This window comes from Balaenoptera borealis (assembly GCF_965194805.1).
Source record: "Balaenoptera borealis genome assembly, chromosome: 6".
Taxonomy (NCBI): Eukaryota; Metazoa; Chordata; class Mammalia; order Artiodactyla; family Balaenopteridae; genus Balaenoptera; species Balaenoptera borealis.
Window position 1 is genome coordinate 9,058,246 of NC_138863.1, and position 22,834 is coordinate 9,081,079.

Below are 22,834 nucleotides of genomic sequence, written 5' to 3' on the forward strand. Positions count from 1 at the left end.
TAATTTTAGCAATTCTAGTAACCGAATGGTAGCTCGTGTGGCTTTTCCCCAATGACTAATGAAATTTGCATTTCCCCAATGACTAATGATGATATATACTTTGTTTATGTTCTTATTGGTCATTTTATATCTTCTGAGTGAAGTGTCTGTTCAAGTCTTTTGTCCATTTTTTAAATTAGTGGTGTGTCTTTTTATTATTCTTTTGTAGGAGTTCTTTATACATTCCAGGTACAATCCTTTGTCAGATATATGCATTGCAAATATTTTCTCCCAGTCTATGACTTGCCTTTTCCTTTTCTTAATGGTGTCTTTGGATTAGTAGTTTTTAATTTTGATGAAGTGCAATTTATCAAGTTTTTCTTTTATGGTCCATGCTTTTTCTGTCCTATGTAACAAATTTTTGTCAACCCTAAATATGCAAGGATACGCTCCTGTGTTTTCTTTTAGAAACTTTATCGTTTTAGCCTTAACTTTTAGATTTGTGATCCAACTTGAATTATATTTTGTGGATAGTGTGAAGCAGGAGGAGAGGTTAATTTTTTCTATGTTTGCTCTGCCTTATTTTCCATCTTTTTACAGTCCATTCTACTTCTCTCCATTTCTCACATTTGTACTTACGGTCCTCTTCCCAACACTGTGTCTCCCCGAGGAAGGATTGTGCATTCTTGTTTCTGAGGGCGTCTCTCTCCTTGGCCACTCCTGTCACCTTGTATTTCTGCCTCTCTCTTCCCCAGTGAGGCTTCCGGCTCTTCCCCCTTTGTCTCTCTAGTTTTTCTCTTCCAACTCTTTATACCCTTTATACCTATGCTATTCCAGTGTACTACCTTCTCTGTCTCTTTGTGGTTTTTTTACCTCTCCCCTTTACCACAAAAACCAGATATGCTTTCTTGGTAAGTAAATGTCTCCTCACCCTAGACTCTGATCTACTCCTCTGCCCCTTGGGGAGAGGAGCAGGGTTCCTTGGGGCTCCCTGGGGCCTCCTTTCTGAATTATGAACACATGACATCCCCCTTCCTCCCTCCCTGTATGTGCTACCATACTCAGAGTCAGTCATCCAGGCAAATATTGGACTGTCAGTCAACCTTACTGCTTGTTCAGATTCTCGGGCACATTCATTCATCATTTCCTGGATTTTTATTGTACCATTTGGGTCACAAGATGAATCTTCTTCCCTTATACTCATCTGCATCCATCACTGATATGCTCTGGGATTCTAGCTCTAGGTAGGGTGTCACCTAGATCACGTTAGGAATGTTGAAGGATTTGTTTCCCCTTCCTTTCATACTGAACCTCTATCCTTTACCAATAACTATTACAAATCCTTCCACCATCCCATTCTCATTCCCACTATTCGTAGTGGTAGATGAATCTCTAAATATATTTTTGATACACTTTGTACTTTTTAATATACATTTTATACTTTTAGCTATTTGTCTTTATTAAAAAGAGTATTATTATTAAAATACATCCGAATTTTACATAAATGTATTAATACCTCTATAAAATATATAATATCTGAGGTATAAATCCAAATTAAGGATACATATTAATGGCATTCTGCAAGGCCATTCTTTGGTTTTTTCTTACATTTGTCATTTCCAAGAGAAAAAAATCAACATTTAACAAATAACTAAATTTATTGTAGACCATTTGGCTTAAGGATGGAGACCTTTTCTTGGGCTTGAAGGCTGTTTCACTCACTGAATCACTAACTATCTTCACACCTCAGTTTCTTCTCCTGAAAAATGGGCATAACAAAACCCTTATGACAGGATTGTTATGAGAATTAAGTGAGATGCTACTGGTAAAGTGATACCTGGGTTATAGTAACTTAGCAAGAAATCATAATTTTCAATTAATGTCTTACGTGTTAGAATTTAATGATTAATTATTAGTAATAATATGAATGAAAAGATGGTTAAAAGCTAGAAACGGTGCATACTGGTTACAAAAGTACATAAGGCATATGTGAGCATTAAACATGTTGATGCACATGAAGCGCTGACCTTACGCCTAGTGGTCTGTGAATGTTATGCGTTGTGACTATTGTCATAGTCAGAGTTATTACTGCCCTTTGTTCTCTTCGCCCCTTTTTACTCCTTCCCTTCTCCTTTCTTTCTTTTACTCCTTCCCTTCTCCTTTCCTTCTTTTCTACAGAACACCATCTCTTCCACACCCTGCACACAATTACTGCTCACTCTCTTCCTCTCTTTTCTTTTATTATGAGTACTGTTTACAACTGTTCCTCCTTTTGACACATCAAAGCCTTCCTCTTTGGACTTGTCACAAACCCTTACTCCTTCCCAGATCCACTGAATTCCTGGCTCACAATTACTGCTGTCAGTTCTCCCCCTTAATTCTGCCTCATGGTTGCAGTGAGATCTTCTCTCTTGGGTTCATGTTCCATCTTCTTAGTTGTCACATCGCCTAGCAATATTCTTGAATTCCAGATCTGGCTGGTTAATTGGGAGCCCATACAACACACCACTGCTCTGGCTTCCCCATCTCCTGCTGCATCCCTTCCCCAGGGTGCACTCTCCACCCAGGAGCTCAGTCCCCTGATCCCTGATCTCCTTTCCTCTTAGTAGATGAGACAGCAAGCTTCTATCAAGTCAGAATTACCTTGTTCACGGTTTAATTGTAAGTTGAATGTCTCCTTTGTCTCTCCTTCACCAACGCTTTGGTAATGGAAGTTTTCATGAATCACTGAGAAGAGAAAGGAAAGGCAATTAGAGATCCCAGACAGTGACCAAGAGCTACATCTCATAGTTACACATCCAGGACATCCTTGACTCCCATAGTTCAGAGGGAACCTTCCAGCCCTCAGGGAACCCTGAACTTCAGTGGGTCTCACGTGACCTGTGGCTTGATGTTGCTCCTGGAAACTTACAGCTGTTCCACATCTAATGCACCTCTCAAGTTTTAAAAAATAATGGACATATGAAGGAGAAAAACCGTATGATCATCGCAATAGATGTAGAGAAGGCTTTCAACAAAATTCAACACCCATTTATGATAAAAACCCTCCAGAAAGTAGGCATAGAGGGAACTTACCTCAACATAATAAAGGCCATATATGACAAACCCACAGCCAACATCATCCTCAATGGTGAAAAGCTGAAACCATTTCCACTAAGATCAGGAACAAGACAAGGTTGCCCACTCTAACCACTATTATTCAACATAGTTTTGGAAGTTTTAGTCACAGCATTCAGAGAAGAAAAAGAAATAAAAGGAATCCAAATCGGAAGAGAAGAAGTAAAGCTTTCACTGTTTGCAGATGACATGATACTATACATAGAGAATCCTAAAGGTGCTACCAGAAAACTACTAGAGCTAATCAATGAATTTGGTAAAGTAGCAGGATGCAAAACTGATGACCAGAAATCTCTTGCATTCCTATACACTAATGATGAAAAATCTGAAAGTGAAATTAAGAAAACACTCCCATTTACCACTGCAACAAAAAGAATAAAATATCTAGGAATAAACCTACCTAAGGAGACAAAAGACCTGTATGCAGAAAATTATAAGACACTGATGAAAGAAATTAAAGATGATACAAATAGATGGAGAGATATACCATGTTCTTGGATTGGAAGAATCAACATTGTGAAAATGACTATACTACCCAAAGCAATCTACAGATTCAATGCAATCCCTATCAAACAAACACTGGCATTTTTCACAGAACTAGAACAAAAAATCTCACAATTTGTATGGAAACACAAAAGACCCCGAATAGCCAAAGCAATCTTGAGAAAGAAAAACGGGGCTGGAGGAATCAGGCTCCCTGACTTCAGACTATACTACAAAGCTACAGTAATCAAGACAGTATGGTACTGGCACAAAAACAGAAATATAGATCAATCTAACAGGATAGAAATCCCAGAGATAAACCCACGCACATATGGTCCCCTTATCTTTGATAAAGGAGGCAAGAATATACAGTGGAGAAAAGACAGCCTCTTCAATAAGTGGTGCTGGGAAAACTGGACAGCTACATGTAAAAGAATGAAATTAGAACACTCCCTAACACCATACACAAAAATAAACTCCAAATGGATTACAGACCTAAATGTAAGGCCAGACACCATCAAACTCTTAGAGGAAAACATAGGCAGAACACTCTAGGACATAAATCACAGCAAGATCCTTTTTGACCCACCTCCTAGAGAAATAGAAATAAAAACAAAAATAAACAAATGGGACCTAATGAAACTTAAAACTTTTGCACAGCAAAGGAAACCATAAACAAGATGAAAAGACAACCCTCAGAATGGGAGAAAATATTTGCAAATGGAACAACTGACAAAGGATTAATCTCCAAAACATACAAGCAACTCATGCAGCTCAATATTAAAAAAACAAACAACCCAACCCAAAAATGGGCAGAAGACCTAAATAGACATTTCTCCAAAGAAGATATACAGATTGCCAACAAACACATGAAAGGATGCTCAACATCATTAATCATTAGAGAAATGCAAATCAAAACTACAATGAGATATCATCTCACAGCGGTCAGAATGGCCATCATCAAAAAATCTACAAACAATAAATGCTGGAGAGGGTGTGGAGAAAAGGGAACCCTCTTGCACTGTTGGTGGGAATGTAAATTGATATAGCCACTATGGAGAACAGTATGGAGGTTCTTTAAAAAACTAACAATAGAACTACCATATGACCCAGCAATCCCACTACTGGGCATATACCCTGAGGAAACCATCATTCAAAAAGAGTCATGTACCAAAATGTTCATTGCAGCTCTATTTACAATAGCCAGGACATGGAAGTAACCTAAGTGTCCATCAACAGATGGATGGATAAAGAAGATGTGGCACATATATACAATGGAACACCCATTTATGATGTTTTAATGGCTGAGTAATATTACTCAGCCATTAAAAGGAATGAAACTGAGTTATTTGTAGTGAGGTGGATGGACCTAGAGACTGTCATACAGAGTGAAGTAAGTCAGAAAGAGAAAAACAAATACCGTATGCTAACACATATATATGGAATCTTAAAAAAGAAAAAAAAATGGTCAGAAGAACCCAGGGGCAAGATGGGGATAAAGATGCAGGCCTACTAGAGAATGGACTTGAGGATATGGGGAGGGGGAAGGGCAAGCTGGGACAAAGTGAGAGAGTGACATGGACATATATACACTACCAGACATAACATAGATAGGTAGTGGGAAGCAGCCGCATAGCACAGGGAGATCAGCTCAGTGCTTTGTGACCACCTAGAGGGGTGGGATAGGGAGGGTGGGAGGGAGGGAGATGCAAGAGGGAAGAGATATGGGGACATATGTATATGCATAACTGATTCACTTTGTTATAAAGCAGAAACTAACACACCATTGTATAGCAATTATACTCTAACGAGGATGTTAAAAAAAAAAAAAAGAATGGACAGTGGAAAAGTTGTAAATAGTGGTCAACCCCCTTCAAAATGATCAGAAAACAGTGAAAGGCAATTTAAAATAAATAATACACGTGGAATGTGTTTTGTAAATTCTATATGCAACTAAGACCAGGGAAGAAGCAGATGGATTTCTTCAGGAGAAAGCTAATATTTCTAGAGAAATACACCTACATTACAGAAGAAAAGCCCTAACATCTTTCGAAGATGGAGATTTAGAAGGAAGGAAAGGAGGGAGAGAGGAAGGAAGGAAGGAAGAAAGGAAGGAAAAAACACCTTGGGTCAGGGAAAAAGACTTGGTTATAAAGAGACATACAGTGAAGAGGAACTAGTACTTCCCTGGGGTAAGATGGGTGGGGAGAAACCCAGAAAACAAGGAAACACACATTCTGAAAGACACAGACAAGAAATGAAAATTTTCTGAAAGGCACAGATGGGAAGTGAATACTAACACAACTGTACCTCCTGGGGGCAATACCCACTGAGGGGTCAGGGCAGTAGGGAGCTGCTTTTTCCATCCCCAAGACATGTTGACTTCATGCCCAGGCCAACTTTGGAAGAGGACACGGGGGTAAATGTTATGTGGGTGAGAGGTTTAGAGAACATAAGGAGGCCTAGGCATGAAGTCAACATGTCCTGGGGATGGAAAAAGCATCTCCCTACTGCCCTGACACCTCAGTGGGTATTGCCCCCAGGAGGTACATTTGTGTTACAGTTGCAGGCATTTCAATGATGGGGGACAGGGGGCTTCTCTGACCCCTCTTACCAGCATCTTGGCTCTGGGCCGCTGACCCTAAGCTCCTGTGGACAAAAGGGTCTGGGAGGCACCAGTGGCAGCCTCCCCTGGGGGCAGGTGGGGAGCTGCGCTGAGCCAGGCAGTGGGCAGTGCAGCTTGCGGGCAGCAGCAAGCCTCACGTGTAGGAGATCTCAGAACAGGAACCCCCGGAAACTAACACATGTGATGTGGGTCCTGGGGTCCAGGGAGGGGGATCGCTACAGTACAGGGAGAGGATCAGAGCCCCTGAGATGTGGGCAGTAAAGGTAAATGCCATTCCCTTCCTACCCATGGCCTGGGGATGTTCTGGCTACAAATATAATATTGACTTGAAATTTGTGGGTAGGTATTTGATTTCCTTTATTCCTTTTTCTGATTTAGATATCGCATTGGAGAAATGAGATAGCTCTTATTTTACAAGATATAATTTTCACAAATAAACACATCTCATTCTTTATACTGACTTCTTTTACTTTTTCTCTGTTTAAAAATCCTTTATTACTTCTTTATTTCCCAAATAATAAACTTCAAATTCCTTGGCATAGGGTGTTAGACCCTCAGAAATCACCTCCAACTCCCCTTTCCAGAATGAGCTTCCAAGCCCTCCCACCCATGCTCCGTTTTTCAGCCACATGGTTCTGCAGGTCCACTGTTCCTTTCCTACTTTGTAGCTTTCACATGCTGCCCCCTCCCCAATGCATGGGTATGTGCTGGCCTTCTCTTGTGAATTCTCCATTCTTTGTTTGGGCACAGGACTGCATTGAATGACAGATCTTTCAATACAAAGAAAATCTTTCCATCTTTGAACATGTCTGCAAGTATCAGATAGGGCTACTTCCTTTCCTACAAAAGGCATAATTCATGCCTTCCTCCAGAAAAGTAGAGACTCAAATCCTATGTTTCTCAGCACCAAATTCAGGTCCTGGCTGAGCAATCATTTGTGGGATTACTTGGCTAAGGTGTCACCCCCACTATGTGTAAGCTCCATGAGGACACAAGTCATGTGTGTTTTCTTCTCTATTGTATTCTCTCCCTGCCTGCCATGTAGTAGTCACTCCATATAATAACTGTCAAATATAATGAAGAGTGAATGAATGAATCAGTGAATGAAGTGGACTTGAACCCCAAAACTTGTTGAAAGTTATAATTACCATTTTGGAAGTTTCTGCAAACCTGAAGTAAATCAGGATAGGCCTTCAGGTTAACTCTGCTGAACAGGGCATCCAGAACTGTCTTGTCAAATTTCTTCTCCAGTTCACTGAGAGCATCATACACCACTCTTTCCACCGGGACCAGATTTCCACAAGCTTCTTGAAAATGCTTAAAAATATTGAATGGTGAATTATGTAGCTTTGAGTGTATGGGTTATAGGAGACTTGGATTATAAATAGACTAATTGTTCTCTGGTGAAATATTAGAATGTTACATATATTTGGATGACTTCTAAAATATTCTCCATCGTAAAAATAGACTCTTATTTTGTTAACCTGCCTCTCTGACATTGATGGCCACTTGAGAGCAATTTTGAAGAATAAAAGTCAGTTCAAAGTAGAATGCTGTGTGGGGGCTTTAAGAGCCTGGCCAGGATGCTTCAGGAGTAGCCCTTACTGGTACTGAGAGGCCATTTAGTTGACCAGACAATAACCACTGCCCTTCCCTCCAGGAAACCATGTAACCACTCTCCCCTTCTGTGAATGTTGCCAAAGGGCAAAGAAAATTCACAAAGACAAAAAGAAGACTTGTCCTCAGTAACCCCAGGAAGGCCCATTGTTAACCTTTACCTGTACTCTGTATCCGGAAATGTTTAAAGTGCAAGAAACGATTTGGAGAGAGAGCAGCAAGCATCTGCTTCCAAATTTATCCTACCGTGACACGACTTCCCTATGAGTTCAATCACTTCAGGTTCGAGTGCGTAAAATAAGGAGGCTTTGTAATGAAATGTTGCCCAACTCACTTATTTGCTTTAATTTTGTTATTGTTATCATATTGTATCAAAATATCTAAGATGCTCCCTACCTACTCGCAATTCCAATGTTGCCACATCTCCATCGCCACGCACCTCCCCCGTTTATTACAGAAGAAGGGATGTTGTCTGTGATGCTGCTTCTCCTCTCACCTCTTAACTTATAGGATGGCGAACGTCCCTGTTCATAGGAGGACCTTTAGCCTGCTCATTGCATCCTAAATTTGGCAGGTTATCAAGAGGGAATTCTCCTCACTTACCTTGTACATCTGCTCAGGGATGAAGCCCCGATCTCGGAGGCCCATGAGGAAAGGAAACGGCTTTGTTATTGCACTTGCAATCTCCACCTTATTTTCTCTGAAGAGCCTGAATATGAACTCATAGAAAAACTGCACCTCTGGGTTCTGCTCCTCTGGGTTCTGGTCCCCTGTGATCATTCTGAGAAACAAAGACACAATATGAAAGTAGACGTTGAGTTTCCGAGAGGCCCATGGAGGTCAGAAGATTTTATTTTATTTATTTATTTTTTACAGCTTCTGAATGTTTTTATATATGAAATTATATATTATAATGACTATTCTTTTTTCTACATGAATATTTACTACATATATTTTTTATACAATTTTTAAAGGTTACACTCCATTTACAGTTATGACAAAATATGGTCTATAATTCCCCGTGTTATACAATATATCCTTGTAGCCTATGTTACACCCAATAGTTTGTATCTCCCAGTCCATCACCCCTAAATTCCCGCTTCCCCCTCTCTCCCTACTGGTAACCACTAGTTTGTTCTCTATATCTGTGAGTCTGCCTCTTTTTTGTTGCATTCATTAGTTGGTTGTATTTTTTTACATTCCACATATAAGTGATACCATCCAGTATTTGTCTTTCTCTATCTGACTTATTTCACGTAGTATAGTGCCCTCCAAGTCCATCCGTGTTGTGGCAACTGGCAAAATTTCATTCATTTTTTTATGGCTGAGTAGTATTCCATTGCATACATATACACTACATCTTCTTTATCTGTTCATCTGTTGATGGACACTTAGGTTGCTTCCTTATATTGGCAATTGTAAATAATGCTTCTAGGAACATTTGGGTGCATGTATCTTTTCTAACTGGTGTTTTTGTTTTTTTCAGATATATACCCAAGAGTAGAATTGCTAGGTCATACAGTAGTTCTATTTTTAGTTTTTTGAGAAACCTTCATGCTGTTTTCCACTGTGGCTGCACCAATTTACATTCCCACCAACAGTGCAGGAGGGTTCCCGTTTCTCCACATCCTAGCCGACATCTGTTATTTGCATTCTTTTTGATGATAGGTACTCAATGGAGGGCCAACGTGTGTAAAATGATGTTCTTGTGCAAGGACCAGAATAGATGGGATTTATTTACTTAGAGAATAATCAAGGGTGCAATAGAAGAATACACTGGGCTTAAGGAAGGCTTGTACATAGAAGTGAAAGAGTTTACCCTGTGCTAATCAAAACTACTGTAAAAAGACTTTCACCCAAACTCTCTACGGAAAACATTGAATTTTAAAATTGTAAAAGCTTTACAGGAATTTATATGATAACTCAGATGGTTAATTTTATGTCTCAACGTGGAGGGTTTGGGGTATAAGACTAACATTTTATTTTAAATTGGTGAACTTTGAGTAAGCAGTTTGCCCTCCATTATGTGGGTGGGCCTCATCCAGTCAGCTGAAGGCCTAAATAAAACAAAAAGACCAGCCTCCCTGAGTAAAAAGGAATTCTCCAGCTGACTGCTTTCAGAGACTCTGCTGGGTCTCTAGCCTGCTGGTGCATAGCAGACTTTGGACCTGCTGGCCTCCATTAATGTGTGAGCCAATTCCTTACAATAAATATCTCTTTCTCTCTCTCTATACGCACACACACACACACACACACTCACACACATACAGCCTATTGGTTCTGTTTCTCTGAAGAGCCCTGATGAATACACATTACAAAAAAAAAAAAGTTACATACAAAGAAATAAAAAAACAAACTGAGATAATACTACAGAACCTACCACTGAACTGCAAGTCTTCTTAGTTAAAAACAAATAGAATAAATCTCAGGAAGGTGTAAAGGAGCTAGACCTCTCCCATCTGTAACTGCAGAGGCAGGAATGGCATTCCACATCATAAAATTAGGTCAAAGACACTCCTCTGATAAAGTCTCAATTAATATTGAGAATACGTCTTTTTCTTTGGTCTAATATAGAGACTTGTGTGAATATTCAAAACTAGGACAGGTTGCTCTATATCTAAACCTGCCTGTGGAAGTGTTATATACATGAAGAAATATAAGACCTCTGGATTTCAAACATAACCATACCTGTGAGAAGTAATTTAGAGACTCAAAAAGCTTTATAATTCTGATTCTTACTTGATAAATTGTTCCCCTTGCTGATAATGTCTTAATAAACTTCTCTGTATTTCTAAAAGTTGTGAAGACTCATAGGATTTTTTTATCCCACCATAAAAGGGTCATTGGAACTTCCCATTCTCCAAATATGCATCAGGATAGAATAAAATCCATTCCTTCACTGAATTCCTTAAAAAAAATGTTTTTGCTTAAAGATAGTTGATTGAAAACAAGTGCTTTCCCCCTCTCTCACTGGAGAGCCCTCTAAAATGACAGTAAAGAAATTAGAGTCACAATGACAAAGAGAAGACGATTGGATGAAAAACTTAAACCAAAGTCTGCAAAAGAAAAAGTGGTCAGAGCATTCATCATTATTGCTGGTGGAGGATCCTCCTAGAGGTCAGAGAGGGGCCCAGTGTGTCTTACAGGCCCCTGGGGAGGTAGTGGAGGTGGGGAAGAAGATGCAAGAATGAAAACAGAGGGATTGTTTGAAAGGAGAAAATACAAAACAATGTGCTCCCCAACTCCTCCCTGACCCCACCATACAGAGCTCCTGCATCCAGGCAAGAAACTAGAGGTTTCCTCTTAAGAAAAATGTAAATGACTCAGAAAAATGGTCTTCACCTTTGGGCGTTTGGGATTTACCCAGCAAAGTCACAGGTTTTCAAGCCCATCTCATTAAATGCAGTTCCAAGCTAGCTTATCAGTGCCTCACCCTTAAGAATGAACAAACAATAACAGGCCACAGATACTTGTGGAAACTAACAGCACAAAGGGGCAGAGGGCAAAAATGACTCCAGAACAAATAGAAATATTACAGGGAACAGAAGAGAGTTTCTAAAAAACGATTTTCATACACATTGGAGAAGATATTATGTCCAGGATGACATGAAGAAAAAACAAGAAAATAAGATAATGGGCCTGGAAATTTAAAGTGATTGCTGGAATTTTTTTTTTAAAGTTTAACTAAAATGGTCATAAGATAAAGACAAGGGAATTTCCCCAGCACATAGCTGGAAAAAAAAAAAATTCTAAAGGAAAAATGAAAAGTAAATTTGAAACATCTAAATGTCTAAAGTAGTCACTCAAGTGTGTAGATTCAGAAGTAAAAGGAAATGACTAAAAAATATACCCCCTGTTCAATCATTCATGTGTGAAGGCAAAATAGCTGTGCAGAGGCTCAGAAAACATTTTACTCATGCACCCTCTGTGTTGGTCACACAGTTTTCAATGCTCTATTTTCTTTACTTCTGGGCAAAGGTAGGGTTGCACCCTCCTGCCTCCTCGGGCTGATGGGTGTAGCTTTGGCAGAAGAATTTGGAGCCAGCACCTGTGAGCCATGCTCACTGTTTCTCTGCTACGGTGGCTGTCATTTCAGATGGCGGCTGTTCATCAGCTAGAGACAGTCCAAGATGAGGGTTCCCTTAAGCAGCTGGTGACCCACTGAGATTTTAGAAATGTTTGTTCCAATAGAATAATCTACCCCATTCTTACTGACATACTGTCGGGAACAAATTATTTGCTGATACCCTACAATAAGAGAATCAGGAAATCAATACCAGCAAAGTTCTGTTATATCAATGAAAGAAGTGGAAGACACCACTAAAACCAGTTAACATACTGATGTCTTAGATATACAGAATGGACTTGAGGACACAGGGGGTGGGGGCGGAGGGGGAAGCTGGGGGGAAGTGAGAGTAGCATCGACATATATACACTACCGAATGTAAAATAGATAGCTAGTGGGAAGCAGCAGCATAGCAGGGAGATCAGCTCGGTGCTTTGCGATGACCTAGAGGGGTGGGATAGGTAGGGTGGAAGGGAGGCTCAAGAGGGAGGGGATATGGGGACATGCGTATGCATATGGCTGATTCACTTTGTTGTACAACAGAAACTAACACAGTATTGTGAAGCAATTATACTCCAATAAAGGTCTATTAAAAAAAAATACTGACGTCTAAAAATTGTAAATTTCATTTGAGAAAAAAAAGTACATCTCAAAAATTATTTTAGAACAGTGATTCTCAAAGCATGGTCTGGGGACCCTGGGATTTTGTGCAAGACCCTTTCAGGTGTCATCAAAGTCAAAACTGTTTTCATATAATACTAAGATGTTATTTACGCTTTTTCTCTCTCATACTCTCACAAATGTATAGTGGATTTTTCCAGAGAATACACGGCCTGTGGTATCACAATAGATTGAATGCAGAAGCAGATAGGAGAAACCAGCTGTCTTCTACAGCACTAGCTATTAAAGAGATTTGCAAAAATGTGAAGGGTGGCTAATCTCACTAATTTAGTTTATTGTAGAAGACAGTTATTTTTCATAAAATAGGTCATTTATGTTAGCAGGTAGTGAGTTCATTATTATTATTATTTTTTTTAAATTCACGTTCTTTTATTTATTTATTTATGACTGTGTTGAGTCTTCGTTTCTGTGTGAGGGCTTTCTCTAGTTGCGGCAAGTGGGGACCACTCTTCATCGCGGTGCGCGGGCCTCTCACCATCGTGGCCTCTCTTGTTGCGGAGCACAGGCTCCAGACACGCAGGCTCAGTAATTGTGGCTCACGGGCCCAGTTGCTCCGTGGCATGTGGGATCCTCCCAGACCAGGGCTCGAACCCGTGTCCCCTGCATTGGCAGGCAGATTCTCAACCACTGCGCCACCAGGGAAGCCCCTGAGTTCATTATTATTATTATTTTAAAATGAATAAATAAATATATTTAAGTGTTCAAAGTTCAACTTTCTAATATGGTAGATAGTAATAGGTATAACCTACATTAACAAAAACTAGCTCTTTGGATTCTCAATAATATTCAAGAATGTAGAGTGGTCCTAAAATCAAAAAATTTGAGAAGCCTTGTTCTAGAAAGAGGATATATACTGTATGCAGTAGTAAAATTATAGTAATCTTAATCTAAAACTTCAGAGTATATTAAAAATTTTAACAAACTGAATCTGGGCAAGTTAAAAAACTGAGTTAAATGATTTATTTCAAAGATGCTAAACTCAAATGGCATGGTTTCACATTTGATGCTATCAATCAGAGAAACACTGGGTTGGCCAAAAAGTTCATTTGGGTTTTTCTATAACATCTCATGGGAAAACCCGAATGAAATTTTTGGCCAACCCAATATATATTTGAGAATTAATTAGAAATCATAAGGGTAACAAATAGAGTCAAAATGAGACTATAAATCTTACAGAAGAATAAAAGTAAAGAAAACATACTGTTTTTCTTAAACAGAGAAAACAAAGAGACATTAGATATTAAAAGTGCCCCCAAAATTTATAAGCAAAAGACATATGTCATTTAAAACAGATTAAATTACCATCTTAGAGTATGAATGAAATAAAGTATAAATAGAGTCTAACTACCAAAGATAAACAAAAAACAAAGTGACATTAAAAATGTTAAAAGTCAAAAAATGGGCAAGTGACATTAGACAAAGGCAAACAAGATAGAAAGCAAAACTCACAATATATGTATTTTAATAACAACATTTAAGACTGCTAATAGACAAATCTTTCATGGTTGTTACAAAATTTCACTTTCAATTTTTAACTCCTCAAGTATATTTAAAAAGATATGTGGGATAAAAGTTTTAAAAATTGCAAAAATATGTATTAATAACTCGGTCTTAAACACAAGAACATACCAAGTATTTGGCCCTGAATTGATCTAAATAATAAAGAAAAATTGAATAGGTACATGTTCTAGCTATAAGACGATACTACAATAAATCAAAATTTTAAAACAAAAATTTTGTTTTAAGAAACAAATCTAACTTGCAGTGGTTTAAAAAGTTCATTTTTGGCTTCAGCTCTAACATTGCAAAGACCTTGGAAGTCATCACTCCTATCCTTACAAAAATAAAAAAGCTGAAAAAACTGAAAACCAATGAATTTCAGGCATGTACAGGAAACTTGAGGCCATAGGTCAAACTGTCACCCCAGAAACTGGATTGATAGACAAGTCCAGAGAATCACAGATGAGATCAGCTACCTGGAATGGAAGCCACTAGAGCCACAGACCATAGGAACACTTAAATGATAAGTTTGATGACTTGCTGGAGGCTGAGTGTGGACTTACATGAGAATGAGAAACTCCTAGGGACCACTGTCTTAGGAGAGCCCCCAATCTTTTGTGGGTTTTACCTCCAGGAACCCCACCAGGTACTCATGGTGAAGAGCCAAGAAAAATCCTCTGCTCTGGCAGAGGGAGAGGGGAAAAGGAAACTTTTTAAAACAGCCCAGAGCATTCTCCATAACAAGGGTCTACTCTCCAGAAGAAAACGCTTTGCCCAAGCCTTATCTGACCTAGGGGAAGGTCAGTTACCAAAATCCAGCTCCTTCTAGGCTTCTGTCTCATTTAATGGGGTGAGGGAAGGGGAAATAGCTAAGAAATCATTCTAAAATTTACAGTCCAGGAACACAGTTCCACTACAAGATTGAGATTTAATCATAAGATTAAAGAATGCTTTCTCTCCCCAGTACCCTACCACTACATCAATAGGGCTCCAGTATAATAATGGAGGATTACAGCTGAAAGAGCTGCAAGGCTCTATTTAATGAGCTCTTAGGGAAATCCAAAAAAATAGGGGACACAAAATGAGAACATTAGAGGAATTTGAAGCCTCTGTCACCTAAAGCCAGAAAAAACATTAAACATGGCCCATCTCCTAGCCAGGTTAACATAAAACTTCACAGTAAACATTTATTTGCCTCAGTTTCTATTATCTGATACATCACATCTGGCTTTCAAAAAAATTACAAGGCATACCAAAAGACAAAAAACAGTCTGAAGAGACAAAGCAGTCATCAAAACCAGACTCAGATATGACAGGTTTTCAAATTATCAGACAGGAATTTAGAATAACTATGACTAATTAATATGTTAAGGGCTCTAGTGGCAAAAGCAGACAACATGCAAGAACATACGGCTAAGTAAGGAAAAAGATGGAAACTCAAAGAAATAACGAAAAGGGAAATGCTAGAAATCAAAAACACTACAACAGAAATGGAGAATGCCTTTGATGGGCTTATCAGTAGATTAGACATGGCTGAAGGAAGAATCAATGAGTTGAAGATATGTCAATAGAAATTACTTAAAATACAAAGAGAAAAAGTATAAGGAGAAAAAAACACAACAGAACACAATATCCAAGAATACCAAAAAGAATAGATATATATAAGTGGAATACCAGAAGGAGAAGAAAGAGAAAAGAGAGGAGAAGAAATATTGGTAGTAGTAATGGCCAAAAATTTTCCAAAATTAATAACAGACAACAAACCACAGATCGAAGAACCTCAGCAAACACCAAACTAGATAAATACCAAGTATCTATGAGTCATTTCATATTCAAACTGAAGAAAACCAAAGACAAAGAGAAAATGTCTCCCCCAAGGAAGAGAGGGGGAGAGGGGGCAGGGAGCCTTACCCTTGGAGAAACAAGGATAAAAATCACATCAGATTTCTCATCAGAAACCATGCAAGAGAAAATGTAGATAAAAATTTGAAGTGATAAAAAAAATTTTTTTAAAAACCCTCCAATCTGGACTCTTATATCCTTTGAAATTAAGAATTCAGAGCCAGCACTTGGTTAACTATGTTCACTGTTTTCTCAAACAAACAAAAACTGAGGTAATTTATTGCCAGAAGATTTACCATGAAAGAAATGTTAAAAGAAGTTCTTCAGGCAGAAGAAAAATGATATGGGTCAGAAACTCATATCTACATGAAGAAAGGGAGAGCATCTGAGAAGGAATAAATGGAATAAAGGAATAGGAATAAATAATTAAAAATTTTTTTCCTATTCTAAGTTGATCTAAGAAATAGCTGTTTGTTCAAAGTGATAAGAACAACTATGTGATTTATAGTAAATGGATAAGTGAAATGACAGACAGCAGTGTTAAAAAGGACAGGAGGGAGGAACTGGTAACATTTTGTTGTAAGATGCATGCACTGACCATGAAGCAGTATATTGTAATTTACAGTGGATATGGCTAGTTGTAAATATATATTGCCAACGCTGGGGAAACCAATAAAATGTTTTAAAAGAAGTATAATCAATATACTAAGAGAGATGAGAAAATGGAGCCACAAAATGCTCAATTAAAACCAAAAGGCAGAAAACGAAAGGAAGAAAAAATGGAAGCAAATACAAGTACAATGAATAAAAAACAGTTACAAATAAAAAAAACAGTTACAAACAGTTATAAAATATAAAAAACAGTTACAAATATGGTAGATTTTAATTCACCATATGAATAATCACTTTAAATGTGAATGGTCTAAATACACCAATTAAAAGACAGAAATTGACAGAGTGAAAAAAAATAACACCCAACTATATGTTGCCTTTAAGAAAGCCACTGTAAATATAAAACATAGATAGGTTAAAAGTGAAGGGCTGGGGCTTCCCTGGTGGCGCAGTGGTTGAGAATCTGCCTGCCAATGTGGGGGACACGGGTTCGAGCCCTGGTCTGGGAAGATCCCACATGCCGCGGAGCAACTGGGCCCGTGAGCCACAACTACTGAGCCCGCACATCTGGAGCCTGTGCTCTGCAACAAGAGAGGCCGCAGTAGTGAGAGGCCCGCGCACCGCGATGAAGAGCGGCCCCTGCTTGCTGCAACTAGAGAAAGCCCTCGCACAGAAACGAAGACCCAACACAGCCAAAAATAAATAAATTAATTTAAAAAAAAAAAAGTGAAGGGCTGAAGATATGCCATGACAACGTTAATCAAAAGAAAGTTGTGGTAGCTATATTAATTTCAGAGAAAGACTTCAGAGCAAGGAAAATTGTCAGAGACAAAGAGGGGCATTATATAAAAATAAAGGGTCAATTTCTCCAAGAAGACTCAGCAATCCTCAATGTGTAGGCAACTAACAAAATAGTATCAAAGTACATGAGACAAAAATTGATAGAACTACAAGAAGAAACAGACAAATCCACTCTTGGATTTGGAGAATTCAATACCCTTTTTTTAGTAATTGGTAGAATAAGTAGGCAGAAAGTCAGTAAGAATACAGTGACCTGAACAGCACCATCAATTAATCTGATTTAACTGACACCTATAGACTATTCTATTCAACAATGACAAAATACACACACCACTCAAGTTCATGTGGAATATTTACCTAAATATACCACATTCTCAGCTGTAAAACTCATCTTAACAAATTAAAAAGAAAAGAAATCAGGAAAATTATGTTCTCAGACCACAATGGAATTAAAGTAGAAATAACAGAAATAGAGCTAGAAAATTCCAAAATACTTAGAAACTAAACAGCATACTTCTAGGATCAAAGAAGAAGTCTCAAGAGAAATCTAAAAATAACTTGGACTAAATTAAAATGAAAACACAGCTTAACAAAATTTATGGAATGCAGCACAAAAGTGCTTAGAAATGTGTAGCATTCAAATGTATATATCAGAAGAAAGATCTAAATCAATAATTTAAGCTTCCCTCTGAAGAAACTAGAGAAGAAGGAGAAGTTTAAGCCTCATTCAAGCAGAAGACAGGAAATAATAAAAATTAGAGTAATAATCAATAAAATTGAAAATGGGAAAACATTAGGAAAAAAATCAATAAAACCAAAAGCTGATTTTTTTTAATCAATAAAATTGATAAACTTCTAGCCAGGCTAACAAAGAAAAAAAGAGAAGACAGAAATTGCCAATATCAAAACAAAAGAGTGGTCATCGCTATTAATCCCACGAACATTAAAAAATAATAAAGAAATAATACTATGGACTACTCTATCCTTACAAATTTGATAAAAGATAAAATGGACAAATTCCTTAAAAGAAACAAACTGCCAAAACTCACACAGAGAGATAGATCATCTGAATAGGCCTATATCTATTAAAGGAATTGAATCAAATATTAATAGCTCTCCAAAAAAGAAAGTACCAGGCCCAGATGGTATCACTAGTGAATTCTACTAAACCATTTCAACTATAATCTCTTCCAGAAAATATAAGCAGAAGCAACACCTCCTAAGCCATTCTATGAGGTCAGCATTACCCCACCCTCACCTCTCGCTGCCCTTCTTTTCCTGCCTGGAGGCCAAAGGTTGGCTGGACTTTGAGCTCCACTGGCTCGTCTTCCCATCTCTCAGGAGCAGGTGGGTAGCAGAGGCGGGATGTACTGTCACCCTCCAAGAGAAAGGATGCTGGGCGCTAAGAACCTGCCAGACTGCACCGCTGCCAGTAGCAATGCCGCTGCCTTCTTGGGGCCCAGCCAGCGCCAGAAATAGCCCCAGCTTAGAGGAGTTTTCACACACTTTAATATTGCTTTAATTTTTACCAACAATAATGGATCGATGGCTGACAATAATATCTTCTCTTTTTAAAAGACAAATTTCCCTCCTTCTCTAACCAGATGTGTAATACATCCCAGAATAGAAAAAGCAACGGCCCCCTCCCTGCCTGTTTGCATTCATGCATGTTGAGCCCCATCTACTTTCAGTTCCTCTTATCGAGTGTTCAGAGGTACGGAGTTGACTCTCAGACTCAGGACCACACAGATGGGCTCTGACAAAACTGGTCCCCCACTATACCCAGAAACTAGAAAAAGGTTTTACAACAGTTGGGAGTTAGATTTGGATGTAAATTTGTCTGAAAAGACTCTTACCGACAGAGCTGTCTTTGGAGGTAGGGATCAAGGAGGTTATGGGGGAAATGAGAGGGCTCAGAGGGCACAATGAATCATCCAGCCTTGTAGCAAGCCCCAGAGGGACCAGGGAATTCCAACAGTGCCCACCCAGCTGCATGGCAGTTACAAGAAAAGAAGAAGGTGATGTGAGTCAGGGTGTCCTTAAGTTTCCACTGCAACGGCTAATCCACTGCACTTTTTGAAATCTTACTTCCTCACTGTTTACTGATTTGTCATCCATTCTGTTTATACCTATAGAACGAGGCTGGGAAGACAGAAATAATGAGTGTAGATGCCAGCCTTAGGAGAGATGCTGGACACAGGGGGCCAGGACTAACCTGCAGCTGAGGGGGGTACCTGCACTTGCCATCTTCTCCTTAGGCCATAGAGCTGGCCTAAGATCACTCTTGATTAGATTTTCACTGCCTCTGTCCTTTCCAGGAGCTCTGACAAGGAAGTTTGCCCATTGATGGATCCCTCGGGTGCGGCACCTAAAGGGTAAAAGGAAAGTGAAATAGCTGAACCGTTTGACGTGGCTGCACCACCACGCTGGTCTTCCCTCCGCCCACTCTCGGCCCCGGGGAGGAGGAGCGGGGCCATTTCCTGGCATCCAGAGAAGAGAGGCGACTACTCGTTCCCGCAAAGGAAAGAGGGCAGGAAAGTCTCTTGAACTCAAACAGATCAAATTTGTTTTGAGGTGACATGGCATAGTGGCGAGGGGGAGGAAGAAAATGCCACATTTGCTCCTGCGTCTTGCCAAAGTGACTGTGAGATGAAAAAAGCCAGACATTTCAGATCTTCTCTTAGGCCCATGGGTGGGCCAAGCACAGGACTGAGCCTGCACTGGACGAGTTAGACCCAGTGTTCAGACACAGGACTGCAGAGAGCCGAAATGCTGGGGAAAATAGTCTTCAAATTTCTGGAACGCAACCAGAGGCCAGAAAGAACCCTCCCAATTCCTACAACCAGAAGGAAGTGCTAAGTTTGGGCAGAGAAACCTGATGTGCAAGTCTAAGTTTTCTTGAATACGTGGGCACTTTACAAATGTAGCCAGGAGTGTTTGGGAAAAAACTGAGCTCCAAATAGCCACTGAAATCTCAAAGAAAGTGACAGCCTTCTCATTAGATGAGGAAAGGTTTGGAACTGAGACTACCTACACCTTAAAGAATAATGTGGGCTTCCCTGGTGGTGCAGTGGTTGAGAATCTGCCTGCCAATGCAGGGGACACGGGTTCGAGCCCTGGTCTGGGAAGATCCCACATGCCGCGGAGCAGCTGGGCCCGTGAGCCATAATTACTGAGCCAGCGCGTCTGGAGCCTGTGCTCTGCAATAAGAGAGGCCGCGATAGTGAGAGGCCCGCACACAGTGATGAAGAGTGGCCCCCGCTTGCCACAATAGAGAAAGCCCTTGCACAGAAACGAAGACCCAACACAGCCAAAAATAAATTAATTAATTAATTAAAAAAAAATAATGTGATGATGCTAGCTAACAAGTGTGTTACATTTATGTTTGTACATAATTTTTTCACTTATACCCAGCCCTCATTTTGTAAAGGATTTGGAGCAACTTAGAAAAACACACTGCATCGGCATAAAGTTGAAAGATAAAGAAATGGGAGCAAAGCACAAATAAAATTAATAAACAAAACCAGAGGACTAGAAACCCAGGCAGGACAATGGGTCAAAGACAGAGATGAACGGGAGTCAAGGTATCTGTAGAATCCAAGGTCTTGGTCAGGGCCGTGGGCTAAAGCAGGTGAGAACTGGGAAGCCTCAAAGTAGTAAGTTTCCAAAGTATGTTCCACTGAATCTGCCTTCTTCTGGCTCATTATAGATGTGCTAGAAAATTTGCATAAATATGTGTGCCAAGGGTAGGGGACAAAAGATTTCTACCCCTCTGCCCTTGTCTGTTCTCTTTCCCCCAAAAAAGTGAACACAAATCTGGCTGGGACAAATTCCAAATTCCAGGACATGATGAGGCCAGTGGGCAGGGTTCGTGTGCCTACCAGCTGCTACACACACGTGGGACTGCCTGCCTCTCTCTCCCTCACGTTGGTGGGCAAAGAGGCTAGTAAGCTATGTCTCCGTTGGACACCACTGTTCCCGGCTTTTGGCCTCTGTTGGGCACAGTGTCCCCGACAAGGCCTGACACAGACTAGACCAGCTGACATAAATATGCCAGCTTCTTTGCTTATAAGCACAAGGCCTTTGGTGTTCCTCAGCTGATGGTGGTAAGACTAGGACTTACAGAGTATTCCTGTCAAATTTACAAGAAAATCTTACTTGGCAATATCCTGCATTAGCCCAGATAACAATAGGAACTTTAGCTTCTGTTTTCCACTGTCTTTTTTTCTCTGTGTTCACTAGAGAATCATTCTCTCTGGGATAAGATCAGGGATGCCTGGATCAAGCCCACTGATGACCATCAGTTGGTCCCTGGCTCCTAATGGAGGGGGAGAGTTGTCTCCTTTTTCTTCCATATGACCTGAGGGATGAGAAGATTCTGACCTGCCTCCTTGCTCTGTTCTCCCACCCAGATTTAGGTCAAGTAGGTGATAATCTCTGAAGGCAAGTCAGTGCTTTCTTTCCACCTGAAGAATTTCTTTCCACTTAGTTAAGTGCGCTGAGATCTGACACTTGGACTATAGGTGTGAATTGCAGGGTCCTGACCACAATCCAGTGCTATTAGTTAATTTGCTATTAACTCGCCGTAGTCTACCAAACTCCCATCTTTGAGCGCTAGTGGGCTGCTCACTACCAGGTCAGATAACCCATCCCAGATGGATCACGTTTCTGTGAAGATCTGTTGCCCACAATTCACTCTCTGTTACCAACTTTTTAATCAGTTGGGATTTGGAGGTACAAGTAACCAAAACTGACTCGGACTAACTCAGACAGAAAATCAATTTCTTAGAAGTATATTGGGTAGCTCACACAATTTATAAGAAGGCTGGAGGACTGAAATCAGAAAATAGGCAGACCAGGCAGAAAGGTCCGCAGCCCAGGTCATGGTATGTGGCCATCGATTTGACAAATGTGTCTTTTTCCATTCTGATTAAAAAGGAGGATCAGAAACCGTTTTCATTCTCGCTTGGCAGATAAGATTATTCATTTACAGTTTTGTCTTGTGTCTGGATCACCTGGACCTCTCAAAGAACATCACACGGGTCGGTTATGTTGGTGACATCCTGGTGATCAGACATTATGATGAGCAAAAGAAGCCATACCTCAAAAAGTGCGTGCCGTGTGTTTTCATTTATGTAAAACTTTAATACAGGCAAAACAAATCTGTAGTCATAGAAAAGTGATAGTCACAGATATCATAGACGTCATAGATCAGTGATTGCCTGATGCTGGGCTGGGGAGGAGGCTATCTGCAAAGGGCACAAGGGAACCTTCTGGGGTGATGGAAATGGTCTATATCTTAATTGTGGTTGTAATTATCGGGTTAGCCGAAAACTTCGTTTGGGTTTTTCCTTAAGATGTTTTGAAAAAACCTGAACGAACACTTTGGACAACCCAATACATTTGTTAAAACTCATCAACATGCACACTTAAGTTGAATGCATTTTATACTTCAATAAAATTGAGCTCTTGCCCATGTAGGTTAGCCTCAGTTTCAAGGATTCTTGGAC

The 22,834-nt window shown here is 39.7% G+C and overlaps 1 protein-coding gene across 14 annotated transcripts in view; it reads right to left on the reverse strand.

The window, feature by feature from the left end:
• Positions 1-22,834, reverse strand: part of LOC309630686 (nuclear body protein SP140-like) — a 77,295-nt gene that overhangs the window by 53,596 nt on the left and 865 nt on the right. For 13 of the 14 annotated variants that reach the window (XM_082396167.1, XM_082396176.1, XM_082396166.1 and 10 more), the window contains exons 2-5: positions 19,540-19,692; positions 8,426-8,603; positions 7,354-7,522; positions 2,623-2,706 (exon numbers count right to left, since the gene is read on the reverse strand). In XM_082396167.1, the coding sequence (XP_082252293.1) occupies positions 2,623-2,706; positions 7,354-7,522; positions 8,426-8,603; positions 19,540-19,571 (463 nt within the window). In that variant the 5' untranslated portion in view covers positions 19,572-19,692. The remainder of the gene's footprint in view (positions 1-2,622; positions 2,707-7,353; positions 7,523-8,425; positions 8,604-19,539; positions 19,693-22,834) is intronic. The other variant, XM_082396172.1, reaches the window with a different exon arrangement.